General features: G+C 44.6%; 1 protein-coding gene across 4 annotated transcripts; it reads right to left on the bottom strand.

Annotated features, from left to right (window-relative positions):
- On the bottom strand, positions 1-13,615 carry kif11 (kinesin family member 11). Of its 4 annotated transcripts, none has more exons than XM_047351232.1 (27): positions 13,450-13,615; positions 13,139-13,253; positions 10,406-10,535; positions 10,190-10,287; positions 10,029-10,107; positions 9,737-9,922; positions 9,531-9,655; positions 9,357-9,447; positions 9,125-9,270; positions 8,753-8,849; positions 8,579-8,674; positions 8,213-8,301; positions 7,014-7,101; positions 6,030-6,103; positions 5,818-5,932; positions 5,587-5,658; positions 5,287-5,422; positions 5,032-5,204; positions 4,740-4,865; positions 4,509-4,664; positions 2,258-2,397; positions 2,013-2,173; positions 1,819-1,937; positions 1,465-1,687; positions 536-705; positions 323-430; positions 1-238 (listed from the first exon to the last, which is right to left on the bottom strand). In XM_047351232.1, the coding sequence occupies exons 2-27, from the start codon at positions 13,210-13,212 to the stop codon at positions 128-130; spliced, it is 3,183 nt and encodes a 1,060-aa protein (XP_047207188.1). In that variant the 5' UTR covers positions 13,213-13,253; positions 13,450-13,615; the 3' UTR covers positions 1-127. The 4 variants fall into 4 exon arrangements, with proteins under 4 accessions (XP_047207188.1, XP_047207187.1, XP_047207186.1 ...); XM_047351231.1 differs by having other exon boundaries at positions 1-241; XM_047351230.1 differs by having other exon boundaries at positions 527-705; positions 13,450-13,614.
- Between the last annotated feature and the right edge of the window lie 2,270 nt (positions 13,616-15,885).

The following is a 15,885-nucleotide window of genomic DNA, read 5'->3' on the forward strand; positions in this document are numbered from 1 at the left end:
TTTTAATTGATTGATCATGTTTTATTTCACACTCACAATGATGATATAAAAACAAGCAGAAATCTTTATTTTACAACTGAAATATTAGTTAGAAGACCATAAAAATGTTAAAACTCAGCGGGCTGATTTAGTTCTGGCAGCGGAGGGGCAGTCTGGACTTCTGAGGAGTGGACTGGGCTTCATTCTCTGCCGTTTTGGACCTGGAGAGGATCTTCGTCTCCTTCTTACCACCTTTTTTCTGCTGGGAAGAAACCAGAAAATTATGAAGTGTTCTGGAACAGATGAAGACCAACGCCTGATTAGTCCAGTTCCCTGAGCTCACCTTGAAGAAAGGAACACGTTTGCTCTCGTTGAAGACGAGGTTCTCGTCGATGAAGGACGGTTCTGTGGCCAGACTTTCATTACAGGTGCTGATGTCCTCCAGAGAATCCTGAAAACAAGCAGGGTTCAGCAAGAAAAACAACCGTGGGAGCTCTGCCTCCCAAATGAGGCTACTGCAGATCATCAGACCTCCAGATGTACACACATGGTCAACCTGGTTTTGTTTGTCGTCCTCTTCTGGAGTTTCCTCCTCCTCCTCCTCTTCCTCCAAGGCACCCTGCAGCTCCTCCTGCTGCCTCCTCAGGGCCTCCAGCAGCTCACTGCGAGTCCGTGACTTGTTCAGATGTCTGGGATAAACAAACTCACGACGCTGAGGGGTCAAACCTGAAGGCAACAGCGAGACGAGGTCTTCATTAACAACAAAGTTCATCCAAATAAAGAGTTTAAACTTGAACCAAATCCCAGTTTTAGTCCGTGAGACAGAAACTGTCTACTTTTAATGCTCTCCTAGATGAAGCTAAAGGAGCTACAACCATTAATGTTTCACTTTTCCTTCCCATAGAAAGTACTCCTGGATCAGCGCTTCTTTGTGTCTCAAACCCCGAGTCGGTCGTGTTCTGGTTCTGCTGGAGGTCACTGACTGGATGCAATCTGCTGGGTTTCCTTAGACAGGAAAACTTGAAAGGTGTCTCCAGTAGTGAAACCTGACCTTCTGCTGGGTGGAAAGTTAAACATCTGGGAGGGATTCACCAAAACCAAGATCCAGTGATTTAATAAAAAAATCTGTGTGTTAAGTGTTTGTTTTTTAGGAAATGAAGAAATAAACAAATATCTCTGTGTCATAGAACCCGGCTGTTTGCTCCAGAACAGTTCTAGTGGTTCTGATGATGGTGAGTTAATCAGTGCATCGGATTCAGCAGCACCTGGCTGTTGCCTTCATTGTCAAATTACTTGGAAACAAAAAGGGTGTACTTAGTTTTTCTTTCAGATACCCCTCCGTCTAACAATAAGGTGGAATCTGTAAACTTGCAGTTAGATGTGAATTCTTTTAGAACCTGGTAAGGATCAGGTCCGTTTCATCTTGTCCTGATGATCTCTTCAAGGTTTTTTATGTCTACCGTTCAGAAGAAGCGAGTTCCTCACCGGTGGGAACGTCCGCCTTCAGCTCCTCCTGCAGGAAGCTGTGAACCAGCTGCTGACCCGTTTCCATATACTCCTCCAGCTCCGCCTGCTGCCGTCCCAGAACCTGCCGGTCCGAGCAGGTCTGGTTCTGTAGAGCACTCAGAGACTGCTTGGTTTCCTCCTGCCGGCTGGTCAGATCCTCCTTGGCTGTTCGCAGCTGCTCAGTGCACCGCGTCTGGACGCTCTGATGAAACATTTGGACCAGAACCGATTCACGTTAACGAAACTCAGGCAGATAGATCCAGAAGGCTCAAATAAAACGTGTCCAGCAGGTTTCATGTTTAAATGAACACGTGTGTCTGCTGCAGTCTCTACCTGACGGAGACTCCGAGTTTCTTCTGAAATCTGCTCCACCAGGGTCAGCTGCTCCTTGGCTCGTCTGTCAGCGTGTTCCCTGGTTCTGAGGGTCCACTTCACGTCCCACTCCACCAGGCCTGCAGTAAATCATGAACGTCATCACATATCGATGGGAGGTGAACTCTCCTAAGTGTTGGAGGTGTGAACGGTACCTGACACAGAGCTGTGGAGGTCCGAGTAGTAGCCGTTTGTCTCCTCCAGCAGCTTCTGGCTCTCCTCTGCCGTCTGACGGAGGGAGGAGGAGAGGGAGGAGGCGGTGGAGGAGAGGAGGTCTGCCTGGGATGAAGTCTGGTTTTCCACCAACCTGCAGTGGCTGCATACAAAGAAAACAGAGGTTGATCCTGTGTGGAGGACGAGCCGATGTTTGCAGACATCAGACTCAAAGTCTGCATCTCACCTGCTGATGTTCTCCTGCAGCGTCTGTGCAGGAGTCTGCAGAGCTTTGTTGGCTGAACGCAGGTCACTGTAGTCCTGCTGGGTCTCCATGGTGAGCAGGTTCAACTGGTCCTGCAGGCACTGGATGGTCTGCTTCATACCCTGACATCATGGTTGGACAGTTTCATGAATGCTGGCAGGAATAAGGCCTGAAACAAGCTAACTTCCTCCATTCACCTCTAAACGTCATGGAGCAGAGATCACAGGTAACATCTCAGCATCATGATCAAACCTTCAGCTTCCATAGTTATGGTCAGAGGACACACATGGAGGCAGGCTGTGAGGCTTTCAGAAAACACTCCTCAGATTTATCTTGTAAGGATTATGATTATTGATTCATTCATATTTATCAATAATTATAATTAAAAATCATAAATCAGGAAAATTGTTTTCTCAACCAAAGAGCATTGCTTACAAATAGAAATCAGTGATGTCCTCTTTTCAAAGCACTTCATTACAATTAGTTAATTATCATTAATAATTGATAATTAATCAGCTGCTTCACCGAAGGTGGGGGAACTTCGACCTTATTTTGACAGATAAATCATTCTTGCATGAAATAAACACAAACGCTTCTATTAATTATATATATGAAGATTTACTGAAGCCAAATAATCCTGATATATAATTATTCTGGTCCAAAAACCTTCACCTAACTAACAAGCACTATTCTACACAAAGGGAATAAAAATGACTACCTAACAATTATAATAAAAGAAAAATATATATATGCATTTAGTGTCTATGAAGATCAAACCAGTAGTTTTATGGATAAAATGTGTAATTTGGGTTAAAAGGGAAGAAATCCTCCTGGTGTTGATGTCTCCATCGCAGCGATCAGCTGATAAACGGTGAGGCCACGCCCCTTTAGCCACAACCAGCTGATCGCTCCAAATCTTAAAGAGTCATAAACTCTGAGGCGGGAACTCAGTGGAAAAACTCCAGTAATAAAACTGGAACAAAGAGTGGTCGGACCGCAGCTGCTTTAAATGGAAAAAAACTTTTAAAAGTCCAACTTCTAACTCCTGGTTGATCTGAGATCAGCCGTGATTCAGCCGCACAGCAAATCAAACACTTCAGTGTTGCAACAAGTTGATACCTGAGATGAACTACTGGTGATCCTACATCACCTTCACCTGCCCAGACCTCTAAATGCACCTATCCGGTTTAATATGACACGCGTTCATGAACTGTAAACTTCTCGTTCATCCAGAATGGGGAAAATATGAAGAACCTGATTCTCTTTGGAAATAAAACCTCTGTGGGTTTTCACCTGCGCCGGGTGTCGGCGTGGTCTTCGATGAATCTTCTGACCTTCTCGTATCTGACAGATTTCCAGCTTTCAAGCTCTTCCAGGAATGGCTGCGTGGAGAAAATGTTCGCCTGCGAGCTTTTTGTCTCTCCAGATATGCGCCTCCTTTGCGTCGTCCCGTGAGACACGCTGGAAATGGCAACAAAAGTTTATTTTCCGCGGGTTTTATAATCCCGGGTGACGTCAGAGCTGCGACGTCTGTTGGGCTCCACATGTCGAACTGTGCAGCACAGCTTGTTTATCCCCCAAAAGTAATGACCTCAACAATCTGTGCATCTCCAACCCTGTGAGAAGATGATTCTCAGGAGAAACTGAAGCAAAAAGCTGAATTTCTTTAACAGGCAGCAGCTGAAGTCTGCTGGTTAGAAACTGTTTCTCTGCACAGAAACAAAGAGACACAAGCAGGTTCTTCTGGGTTTCCAGGAATCCAGAGGAAGCAGCCAATCAGAGCCCAGTATTCACTGACTCTGTTCAGCTGCCGTGGGCCGAGTCTCTGCAGGCAGTTCACATGTTTTCTGTCTATGTTGAGTTTTCTATAGTAACCTGATGCAGATGGAGAACCTGAAGGTTCTCATCATCTATGATCAGAGCGTGGCCACTGTTAACAGGTACATGAACTCTGAACTTGGAGACGTGAAGCTGAACAAACTGAAGGTGTCAGAACCTTTGGTTCTACTGGGTCTCAACATTTTTCAGTTCTGATCTAAGATCTTGTTGCTTCTGAAGGACACAAACATGGAGGTCAGCAGCTTTCTAGTGAGAATTAAAGTAAACAGATGGAAACGAGCTTGAATGGAGCAGAAACATTTGAACATGAACCAGTTCAGTCTGAGTTTATCTCAGAACCTTGAACTAGTTCAGTTTCCTTCTGTGTGAACTGAACCTCAAGATGGCCTCTCACCTTCTGGTGCCTCTCCTGGGCCTGTCGGATCTCCTCCTCCAGCTTCTCCTGCTCGGCCTGGAGCGCACTCAGACCATGCATGGTGGACTGCCGCAGACCCACCAGCTCCTGAACCAAACCGCTGAAGAAGGCCCCCATCTCCTTCATGGCCTCCACCTGACAGGGAACCAAATGATGAACTTCTACCTTTTCGTGGGGATGACAGTTAACGTGCGCAGGTGTGGATCTCACCTGGTCGGCCAGGGACCGCTGCGTCTCCACGGTCGACTTCAGAGTGGCGCTGAGCTCTTTGAGGGCCGATAAACCCAACAGAGTCCGAGCAGCCAGAACGTCCTTCATCTCCTCCTGATGCTCCTCCTGAACAAACCAAAAACCTCAGTTCCAGATCTTCAGCATCAGATTCCTGACGGCTGGATCATTGGGTTGGAAACAACCAAACCAGACCAATAAAACAGGCTGAAAACTGATGGAGGAGAATCAGATGATGCCTCCCATCACAGTAAACCTTCATTAAGCTCCTCACCAGCAGCTGCAGCAGACCGTCCTTGTGCTCCTGACTCAGGGCTTCATGCTGCTGCAGCTTCTCCTGACAACGAGCCACGCCGTCGGCCACCAGCGACTGGACTCCACCCACAAATGTCTCCACGGTGCTCAGAGCGCCTCTCAGCGCCACGTCGTTCTTCACCAGCACATCATCTGAACGGTAGAGGCCGTCATGACAACAGGAACCAGAGACGGAACAGTTTCTGTGCAGCAGAACATAGAGAGGTCCACCTACCGATGGTCTGAGAGTAGCTGCAGAGCATGTCGCTGTGCTTGGCCCCGTGATGCTGAATGCAGTGCTGCATGTCGCTGAAGGCCCCATCTATCCTCTGAGAGAAGCTCTGCTGGATCTGCATGTTGTGCTGCTCCACCTGCAGGAATCAGGATATTATGTGACTGTATGTAAATATTTGAACCTTTAAACTCGTTCCAAGTAATGAAAACAAGATCTTTCAGAAGAACTGAGGTCATTAACTAGTGAAGCTTCATGGTTTTCATGCACTGAAACACAACTGATGAGATGAACCCGTCTGACCTTCTTCTTGCGGTCCAGCTTGTCGTGGAGTCCCGACACGTCGCTGGTGCTTTCATCCACCGTGCTCAACAGCTGGAGGAGGAAACGAGACGAGTCAGCAGCTGAAGATCAGCAATAATAAATGTTGGAGCTGAGCTGAAAGGTGTCTCGTTAGAAGTTTGGTTTGGTTGCCAACAGGAAGAGGAACCAGAAAGAGGACAGGAGATCAAACCTGACGACTAGGTTCTATACCTGTCCAGCGGTGCTGTACAGGGACTCATGGACCAAGCTGAGCTCTGAGCAGATAAACTCCTCCACGACCAGCTTCTCCTTGGTCTTCTCCAGGTGTTTGTTGGTCTCCTCCAGCCTGAAACCAGACGCAGAAAAACTCCATCAGTAAAAGCCTCCATCTGCCAGCTTAAAGCTGATAAAGGAGCATTATGTGTAACAGAAGACGTTTTTACCTCTGCTGCTTCTGGTCCAGATCCAGAGCACACTGCTCCAGCCGGTTCTTGCTGTCCACGAACAGATCGGTCACCTGCAGAGAGAAGCAGACCTTCAGCTGCTCCCAGTTTCAGGAGCAAAATGATTTGAAAGGTTCATATTCAGACATGATGGCGCTGCAGGGGTCATCGTCTCACATGGTGGGTCCATGTCTGCAGCACCATTCGTTCCAGACCTCAACATCAGGGGAACCACGAGAGGAACGTTGTTAGAGCTCGAGGCTCTTTATTAAATGGACCTTCACGTTAATCAGTAAATAAATTCAGAGATTATATTTCATTATTTGATTTGGAGTTTAGGGTTTGATGCTCTGCTTAATGATGATGTCACTGCGTTTTCTGACAACATATCCAGTCCCCATCACGGTCGCCATGGCAGCGCCAGCATGTGGTAGAGTAGCATATTTCCAGCTCTGCGTGGGGTCCACTCTGACGGACTGATGGATGTTTTTAGTGGCTGAGATCCAGAAGCTCTCAGAGCGTTGGAGAAACGATGTGATGGTCAACATAACAACCAGAGTCAGAGAAAGTGGGTCAGATGTTACTGATGTTGTCTCACGTTTCAGCAACAGGACCAGTTTCTTACTTCCCTAAAATCACACAGCTGATCAACCACAGATTATTTATAGCTGATTACTAATTGTGTTTGTTTTCTATCTCTTTCCTGCAGGTAAATTGAATATCCAGCCGGTTAGCTTCTGTGTTTTACGTTCATTTATACATTCAGTTGCTAAAGAAATGTGAGCTTGTTTTAGTTCTGATGCAGTTAATAAATTCTGAGGTGAGGAAGGTTCCAGATTTAGTTTTAGGTTGAGAAAAGCTCTAAAATGAGCTGAACACAAGTTTTCTTCACAATAAAACAACAAAGCTGCATCAATCTAAACTCCACACACATCTGAAGGCTCCTGGTAAGAACCTCCGTCAGACGGAGCAGCGAGGAGATACCTTCTTCAGCTCCTCCTCCATGATGGCGATCTTGTCGACGTACTCAGCGATCTGCTCCTCGTGAGCCGTGATCTGAGTCACCATGCTCCTGCAGAACATAAGGAAAGCAGGTCAGATCAGGCATGCAGCTGCAGAGGATCCCAGATAAAACGTTTTATTTTTTAAATCAGACTCATGAAAACTTTGAGTTTTCCCCTTTGACTTCATTTCTTGCTCTGCAAACTAAAACAAACCTGCAGGTTTTAACTTTAAGGGATGTAAAGCGAAGCCAAACGGGAACCTAAAGCTTTCTGTAACAAAATGTGAAATCAGAAAGAAAAAAATAAATCTGCCGTCAACCTGCAGTCAGAACATTTAGTTTCTTCACCAGGATAAAAAGAAACAATGGGACCGAAGAGAAGTCTGAGAGGTTTCCCAGATTTATAGAAGGTTAAAGTCCGTTATTATCGGACCACATCTGCGCCAAATAGAAAATAATCTCATGAGTTTCACCTGAAAATTATTTTAAAATCATTAACCGGTTAATGCTCAGGCCACACCCAGGCCCGCTAACTGCCTGACTTTAACAGAACCTGTCTGACAACATGAAGTAGACTAAATGATCTCAAACAGCAACTCATCTTTTCCTGATCTACAGAAAATCAGGAAAAGATGAGAAACCAAGTCTCAGACATCCATCAGTTTGGAAAGGCTTCGGGACTCAGAACCAGAGTCAGAACCATTATCCGTTACTGTTGGAGAGGTCACAGAAGAGCCCAGAACATCTGCAGGCCTCTCTGCTTCAGTTAAGGTCAGAGGTCACAATTCAACAATAAGAAAGGGAGACTGGGCAGAAATGGCCTCCATGGGAGATTTTCAAGGCCAGAACCACTGCTGACCCAAAAGAACAAAAGAGGCTCGTCTCACATTTACCAAAGAACATCTTGATGATCCTGAAGACTTTTTCATGGCCAACGTGGCTGAATAAAAACTATTCTGCAGAGCAGAGCGGGCCAACATTCCTCCAGTGATGTTTAGGACCCAATGCCAGTTCTACAAACACGTGATGGCAGCTGTTGCTGCAGAGGTTGGACCCAGCAGTTATTGGGTTTAGGGTGTAATTACTTTTTCACATGGGGCATGTTGGTTTGGATAGATTTTTCCTGAATAAAGGAAATCATTCAAACCTTCTTTGGTATTTCTGCAGGTCAGAAACTTACTCGTAGTTTTCTGACGACAGATAAACTCCGTTCCTGTCTCGAGTTGCAGCCAAGTCCCGTTTCAGCCGCTCGATCTCCTCGGTGTATTCCTGACGGGACGAAACAGACAATGTGAAGACTCTGGTGGAGGTACCAAAACACAGATCAGAACCAAACAGAGACTCGGATCAAGCCATCCAAACCACACCGTGTGGAAAAGCTGAACAGCAGCTGCTGATCTGATGCGTGGACGAAATGGTGAGAAGCTCAGATGTTTGCATGGTGGCTCAAAGCAGCAGAACCAACCGTTTAAAGGCAGCTTCAACGATCAGAGCAGCAGACTCAGGCCCACAGGGGGCGCTCAGGTTCACAGAGTAAAAACCACACCTTGATGAGGGTCCTCTTGGTGAGCTTCTGATTGACCTCTGGTTTGTTCATGATGTTCTTGGCTCTGCTGGCGTACTCCAGGGTGCTCAGAGTCTCCTGCAGGCAGGACCACAGTGAGGTGGAAACGTCTCAAACTTCTACTGGATGCAGTTCATAGTTGGGACAGAAACTTACCTCCAGGTTGCTGGAAGAAGGCGACACCGTGGCGATGATGGAGGTTTTTGTGCGTCCTCCCAGCGAGTCCTGGAGGATTCTGGTAAGTTTGGACTCCCTGCAGGAAAATAAACCCCAGAATTAACCCAAACGTCAGCTAGCAGGTGCTTCAGGTTGCTAGAAACACAAGCAGAGGTATATACACCAGAGGACAGCAGAGCTTCAGTATAAACTGACATCTGAGCTGCAGAAATAGTTTTAGTAGGTGGAGATCGTGCTCAGCTTTATCCGTTTGCCTTCAGCAGAAGATCATTAGTTAGTCCAACCCAGCAGAGTTTGGAACGGGCCTTCAGACCGACCTGTGTGGACCTCGGTTCTATGTCCCCGACCCACCTGTACGGGACGTGAGGTCTCTTCTCCACCAGCGCGGTGATGACTCGGCCCAGCGTCAGCAGCGACTGGTTGATGTTTCCCGCCTCGCGGGCTCGTTTGTCCACGGCTCCCGAGCGGCCGATGTTCTCGCTGCCAGCGAGGTCCACCTGGTCAGAAGCAGGTCTGTGTCAGCTGGTTTCTCTAGTGATCTCATTCAGGTTTAGATGAATCTCCTGAAGATGATTTACGTTACCAGGTTGAGTTTCCCGATCTTCACCAGCTCCTCTCCATCCAGAGTGATCTCCTTCATGTGAATCGTAACAGAGAACACCGAGTGGGAGCGACTGCAGAGAAACAGGACAGAAACATTCAGACCCACATTAAATCCTGGTGCTGAAGCTGCAGCATGTCTGGTCTCTATGGAAACCTGGAGTAGGCGTTCATAAGCGTGGAGGCCGTCCTCCTCTTTGCTGCTCCTCGCTCCAGGATCTGATAAACTTCGTCTTTGTTGTGGACCACCACGTCCTCCAGCCCCTTCACCACCACACCGCGCTGCAACACAAACACAGAGAGATGAGATGATGAACGGCACCAACTCTTCCCAGGATGCATTTCCTCCTGTCCCACAGCCACCTTGTTGCGGGGGTCGTCGAAGAGCTGCAGCCGCTCGTTGACGTCCTCGGTGGGGCTGAGGAGGTCAAACAGCTCCTCGTTGTAGATCTCCAGCAGGGAGACTTTGACGGAGAACTCGGTGCCGTTCTCAGAAAGCTTCTCAAAGATCTGATGCAGCGTCCTGGGGATGATGCCGGCCAGTGGGTCCTGGAGAAGCAGAACATAGGCAGTCCAGTGAATTAAGCTGCTTAACAGTTTTAATTAAACTGTGGCTTTAAAACGTGTTTCTGAGGGGGTTAAAGGTTAAACTGGCCTCCTCCCAGGTGAACTCCTCATCTGGACTCCTCTCTCCCTCCATGGTGAAGGTCTTCCCGGTTCCTGTCTGACCGTAGCTGGAGAACACATCAGGAAACAGATCATGAATATGTTTCTACAGGTCAGCTCTGGACAGACGTGAAGAAGAGGTCGACTCACGCAAAGACAGTGCAGTTATATCCCATGATGACTTCGTCCAGGATGGGACACACCACGCTCCGGTAGACCTCAATTTGTTTTGCAGCTGGACCGAAAACCTGAGCAGGAAAAATAAAAAGAGTTTGTGTAAAACGGACGGTTTTCCAACTAATCCTAAAAAGTACCACTTTAATCTCTGGTTCTGATGAACCGAGGGTTCTGGTTACACTGACGGACCATGTCGAAGGTGTAGGTCTTCCTGGAGGACTTGTCGTTCATGCCTCCTGTCCTGACGGCCACCTCCTTCCTGGTCTGATCGCAGTCGATGACTCCGTATGACGACTTGCGTTCCACAGTGTTAAAAGGCCTGAAACAGGAAGCAGAACCAAACCAGTTGAAAACTCATTAATTACCATTTTATTTGCTCCTCAAATCATTTTACTTTATTCCCGACCAAAATAAACTCAGAAAAATACTGAAATAATTTATTGTTCATCAAATATTCAGCAATTATTGTTTAAAGATAAATAATAAATGAAAAACACGTTGAGTTATTAATATAATGATGGGTATAACCTATAATAATAATAAGACTGTAGTAAGTAACTGGTTACTTAGCTAACCTAGCAGTCATGATTTTGGACTGCGGAAGGAAGCTGGAGTACCCTGAGAGAACCCACGCATGCACGGGGAGAACATGCTAACACCATGCAGGCTGGGATTCAAACCCAGGACCTTCCTTCCTGTCAGTAACGAGATGTTTCACAGCTTTTAAAGAATCTAGATCACATCCAACCTGCTGCAGCTCTGGATGTGAAAAACATCAACTGACCAACAAGGACTGAAGTATCTCACCATAAATACGGTAGAGTTGAAACAACCAGTCGGTTAATCGCGATTAATCCATTACTGAAATAATCGTCAACTGATGTAGAACTTAGATAATCTTTAAATAGAGTAAAAAGACACTAAAACGGGTCATCTGCTGAAAAAACAACCAGAACCAAACTGTACAAACTATATATACATTTTGCATTTAAGATGAAAAACCTTCTTTATCTGTCGAAACTTTCTACCCAGAACTCCTTAAATGACCTAAAAAAAGCTTCTCTTATAAAGTTTCTTCTCTGTTTTGCACTAAAAAACAAGAAGAGTGTAGCTTGGCACTACGGTACATTACTGGGTTCTATTTTATCTGGACAACATTAAGCTTTTTAAAGTTGAAATCCAGAAATGCAACATGCAAGTGACTTTATACACTGTTCACTACAGATGCTGCTGGCAGCACTGAATTAATGAGACGTCAACCAGGACGGGCCGAGCTTCTGACATGTTGATGTTAGAACTTTTCATTTTAGCTCCAGATGCATCTTTGGCTACAGATGTTCACGTGTACCCTGGAAACAATGCTGTGTTATTGCATATTAGGCAAAATAATGTTGATTTCTGCTTTTAAAAAGGAATTAAATTATGTGTTTACTTGCATTTTCACTTTTATGTATTTCTATCACTCATAAAATAAGTAATTAAATGAAAAATCTGCAGATTGTGCCAATTGTTTTTATCTGATTACTCTTTTAATCATCAGAATAATTGATTACTAAAATAATCAGTAGCTGCAGCCACAAAATAGACAATAAAACCAGTTTAGGATTCATCAAACTCTTGATCAGTTTAGTTTGTCAACTTTGAGTCAAATTAGATCAGAAAAGCTCTAAAAAATACAATAAAGCTCAAATTACTGAAGATATCAAACGACTACATCAGTGTGTGATTTCACAGTTACAAAGGACTGCTTGGATGGCGCCAGCGTCAGCGATTCCTGCCCTGCAGATAAAACATGTGGACCCGAGCAGCACTTAATGCTTGAACCTAATGTAGGTCAGACCTGGAGAGTGTGGAGAGATCATCTTTACAACAGAACTGATGCAAGTTAATATTTTCCTGACATCGTTCAGGCCTGATGTTGAATGCATCAGTCAAGGCTCAACTTGTCCAAATACTGTAGTTTTTTTTTTTTTTTTTTTAAAGGATGGCAACAAAGCCTTAAAATGACCTTTTTCTGGTTTCACAGAACAATACTGACTTCTAAAAAGATTAACATGTACTGTTGGTCGATTCAGTCCAGCTTTGACTCAGGTTTCTAAACTAGAACCAAGCAAAAAAAAAAAAATGAAACACTCAGATCCACAGATCTGCAGTTTTGGGACCATCTGTCAGTGAAGAAAAGTGTCCATGTATGGTGGTCTTAAAAACAGAACCCATTGAAGGGGGTCCAAAACCCACGAAAAGCTTTGAAATATTCAAAACAAATATCTATAAATCAGATTGAAATAATTTAGCCCAGTTCTGATTATATATTAGTCCCCCGTTCCTCTTTAAAGGTGGTTCAAACTGGAAGAAAATGATGTTTTACTGTTTTTATAAATAGAATAGAGTTACCATAACACCTTTATTTAAAAAGCACTTTAAAACAAACCAAGGTCCTTAAGGTCGCAGGATGATGTTCACAAACTGAACTAAAGATCTATTATCAGACCACAAGGCTCCAGTCTGGACCTCTCCAGGGTTGTCACTTTAAACCTGGACCCAATCAGGGGGTTCTAAACAGCCTATTTTATAGAAACAAGTGTTTGATTACAAATCAATAATTACATGAAGAATCTGAGAAAGCAAGTATTGATCTGATTTACTTCAGTATTGTGGTTTTAAACCTGGAGGTAATTGAAGGTGATCCAGATGTGTTGTCGGATTACAAACTGCTTCAAACCATCTATAGCCAGCATAGAACCGTCCGGTCCGGGTTGGACTGGTTTTATTATTGAGGATTTTAAACTAGAGCTAATTAAAGTTAGTTTTGGATCCTTAAAACAGTGAACTGGACCTTTTATAAAGCTAGCTTCTTCTCCACCTGCTGATGAGAAAACCTCAGCTGTGCGCTAAACAAACCGAGGTCGTTATCTCTCTTACCTGCACCGGACCACAACCTGGATGTTCCGACCCTTCTCCTCTCGCCTCCCTCCGGTTCCGTTAACAGAAGCCATGATGGCCGCCGAGAGAAGAGCTGCTCCGCGGGTCTCAGAGCCTGTGGAAGGCGGTACAAGCTCCGGTTAACACGGATATAAACCAAAGACAACCGAACAGCGGATGTTCGTCCCCAGTAAAACCAGTACACACTGAATGGACCACAGAAAACCTCACGGCGATCAGTAAAAACCAGCGTAAAACCACCGGTAAAGATAAGCGGCACGCAATTAACCGTTAAACCCCGAATAACTCACCGAGTTACGGTGTATATTGTCCTCGTCTGCCGCTATAAAATCTCGCGATATAATTCCGAACAGTTTAAATAAATTAAACTTTTGTAATTAAGGTTTTAATTCCTCCTGTGGCGCATCAGCAGAGACACAGAAACTTCCTCTGGCGCTCAACAACAAACTCTTCAAACTGTACTTTTAAATTTCAAACCACCAATAGACACACAGTAACGGACAAACAGACGACGCGATTGGCCAGAATGAACGCGTGACGCGTTTAGCGTGAAGCATCATGGGAGTTGGGAGATAGAAGTACCACAGTGACTCCACTAGATGGCGACACTATTCTGACAAAGTTTAGTTGAATTTTTATTTTAATTTCCACATAAAAGTGTTGATGTGGCCAGTTTGTTTAAGCCTCAAATATTATTTTTAAAAAAAACACGGATGGATGGATGGATACAGTCGTGAAAAAAAGAGAGCATCTATTAAATATTCTGTTTTTTATTAAGAAATATTGACATGTTGCTGTCTACTGTTTTTTTATCCCTGGAAAAGAGAACGATTTTTCTGAACTTCTCAAAAATCAAGCTTGTTAAACTGTTTAAAGAAAATATAAAAGCAGAAGTCTCTCTTACAGCTGAGGAAACATTCCCTTAATCCCATAATATCTAGTGTTCCCCTCTCTGTCTGAAATGATTCCAGGGAACGGTTTCTTGTAGCCACCTACCAGCACCTATCATCTGAGGAACGTTTGTCCCACTCCTCACATCCAGCTGTTTAAGGACTTTCCTGCTTGTACATTCAGTTTCAAGTCAGCCCAAAGCATCTGAATGAGATAAAGATCAGGGCTTTGACTAGGCTCTGGACTTCCCATTTCCTAATTGTAAGCCAGTCCTTGGCAGATTTTCTAGTATGTTTTGGGTCATAATCATGTTGAAGGGTACTGGTTTTGACAGGCTAAAATAATTTATTCCATTATGCTGTGCAGGCTAGGTCCTGAAACCATCCTCACACCATGACACTTCCTTCTCCATGCTTCACAGTTTGTAGGAGGTTGTTTTCCTGCAAGGCTGTATTTGGTTTATGCCGACATGTCTCCGTTCTGGTGTCCCAATTATTCAGTTTCAGAATCATCTGTAAAAGTTCTGGAACATTTTTCCAGGAGTCCTGATCTTTGTCTACATTTTCTCTGGTAAACATCAGGCTGACCTTTACGTGTTTTTATTAGAGTAAACCCTGGCAGTCTGATTGTATACTTTAACACCAACAGTAGTAAGAGTCTGTTGTAGGTATCAAGATGACCTTTTGGGGTTTTTTTGGAGACTTCTTTTAACATCTTGTGGTCTGCTTTCAGGATGAACTTGCTTGGACAGCCAGGTCTGGGCATGTTGGAAGATGTTCTGAATATTCTTCACTAGTAGAATATTTTCCGTACAGTGGGGACTCAGTCTTCTTTCTGAAGGCCTCAAACAGATCTTTGGATCTCACCATGGTGTTTGCCTCAACGGCCAGGAGCACCAAGCTAAACATCTAAACAAAGCAAACCTCCCTAAAAATGCTGAGTAAGGATCCTGTGCACCTGGTTTTGCCAGATGTGGGTGTGTCCTGATGGTTTCGTCACCAGAAATTCAATTCAGTTCAATTCAGTTTTATTTATATAGCACCAATTCACAACACATGTCGTCTCAAGGCTCTTCACAACAGTCAGGTTCATACATTCCAATTAATACTTACTATTGAATAGTTTTTGTAGTTTATGTTTTTGACTTAAAAATTTCAGCATCATGAAAACTTCTATTAAATATCCTAAAAACAGGAAAACCTACTTGAACATGCAATTCAAATAGGACAGAGGTGAGCTGATCTTCGTAAGTCAGGAGATATCTACAAAAAAACAGGTGCTGGCTTAGAGGTCTCCATGTCTGCAGTCAAAGCAGTAATTAAACATCTGTAATGAGGCTTCTGTCCTCCTAAACCTCCTGATCAGGCTGCAGAAGCTTCTGTCCTCCTAAACCTCATGAACCATCTGCAGAAGCTTCTGTCTTCCTGAACTTCCAAATCCGGTTACAGAAGCTTCTGTCCTCCTAAACCTCATGAACCATCTGCAGAAGCTTCTGTCTTCTTGAACTTCCAAATCTGGTTACAGAAGCTTCTGTCCTCCTAAACCTCATGAACCATCTGCAGAAGCTTCTGTCTTCTTGAACTTCCAAATCTGGTTACAGAAGCTTCTGTCCTCCCAAACCTCATGAACCATCTGCAGAAGCTTCTGTCTTCTTGAACTTCCAAATCCGGTTACAGAAGCTTCTGTCCTCCTAAACCTCCTGATTAGGCTGCAGAAGCTTCTGTCCTCCTGAACCTCATGAACCATCTGCAGAAGCCTCTGTCGTCCCAAACCTCATGAACCATCTGCAGAAGCTTCTGTCTTCCTGAACTTCCAGATCCGGTTACAGAAGCTTC

The sequence above is a fragment of the Girardinichthys multiradiatus genome, chromosome 22 (genome assembly GCF_021462225.1).
Source record: "Girardinichthys multiradiatus isolate DD_20200921_A chromosome 22, DD_fGirMul_XY1, whole genome shotgun sequence".
In the NCBI taxonomy this organism is placed as follows: Eukaryota; Metazoa; Chordata; class Actinopteri; order Cyprinodontiformes; family Goodeidae; genus Girardinichthys; species Girardinichthys multiradiatus.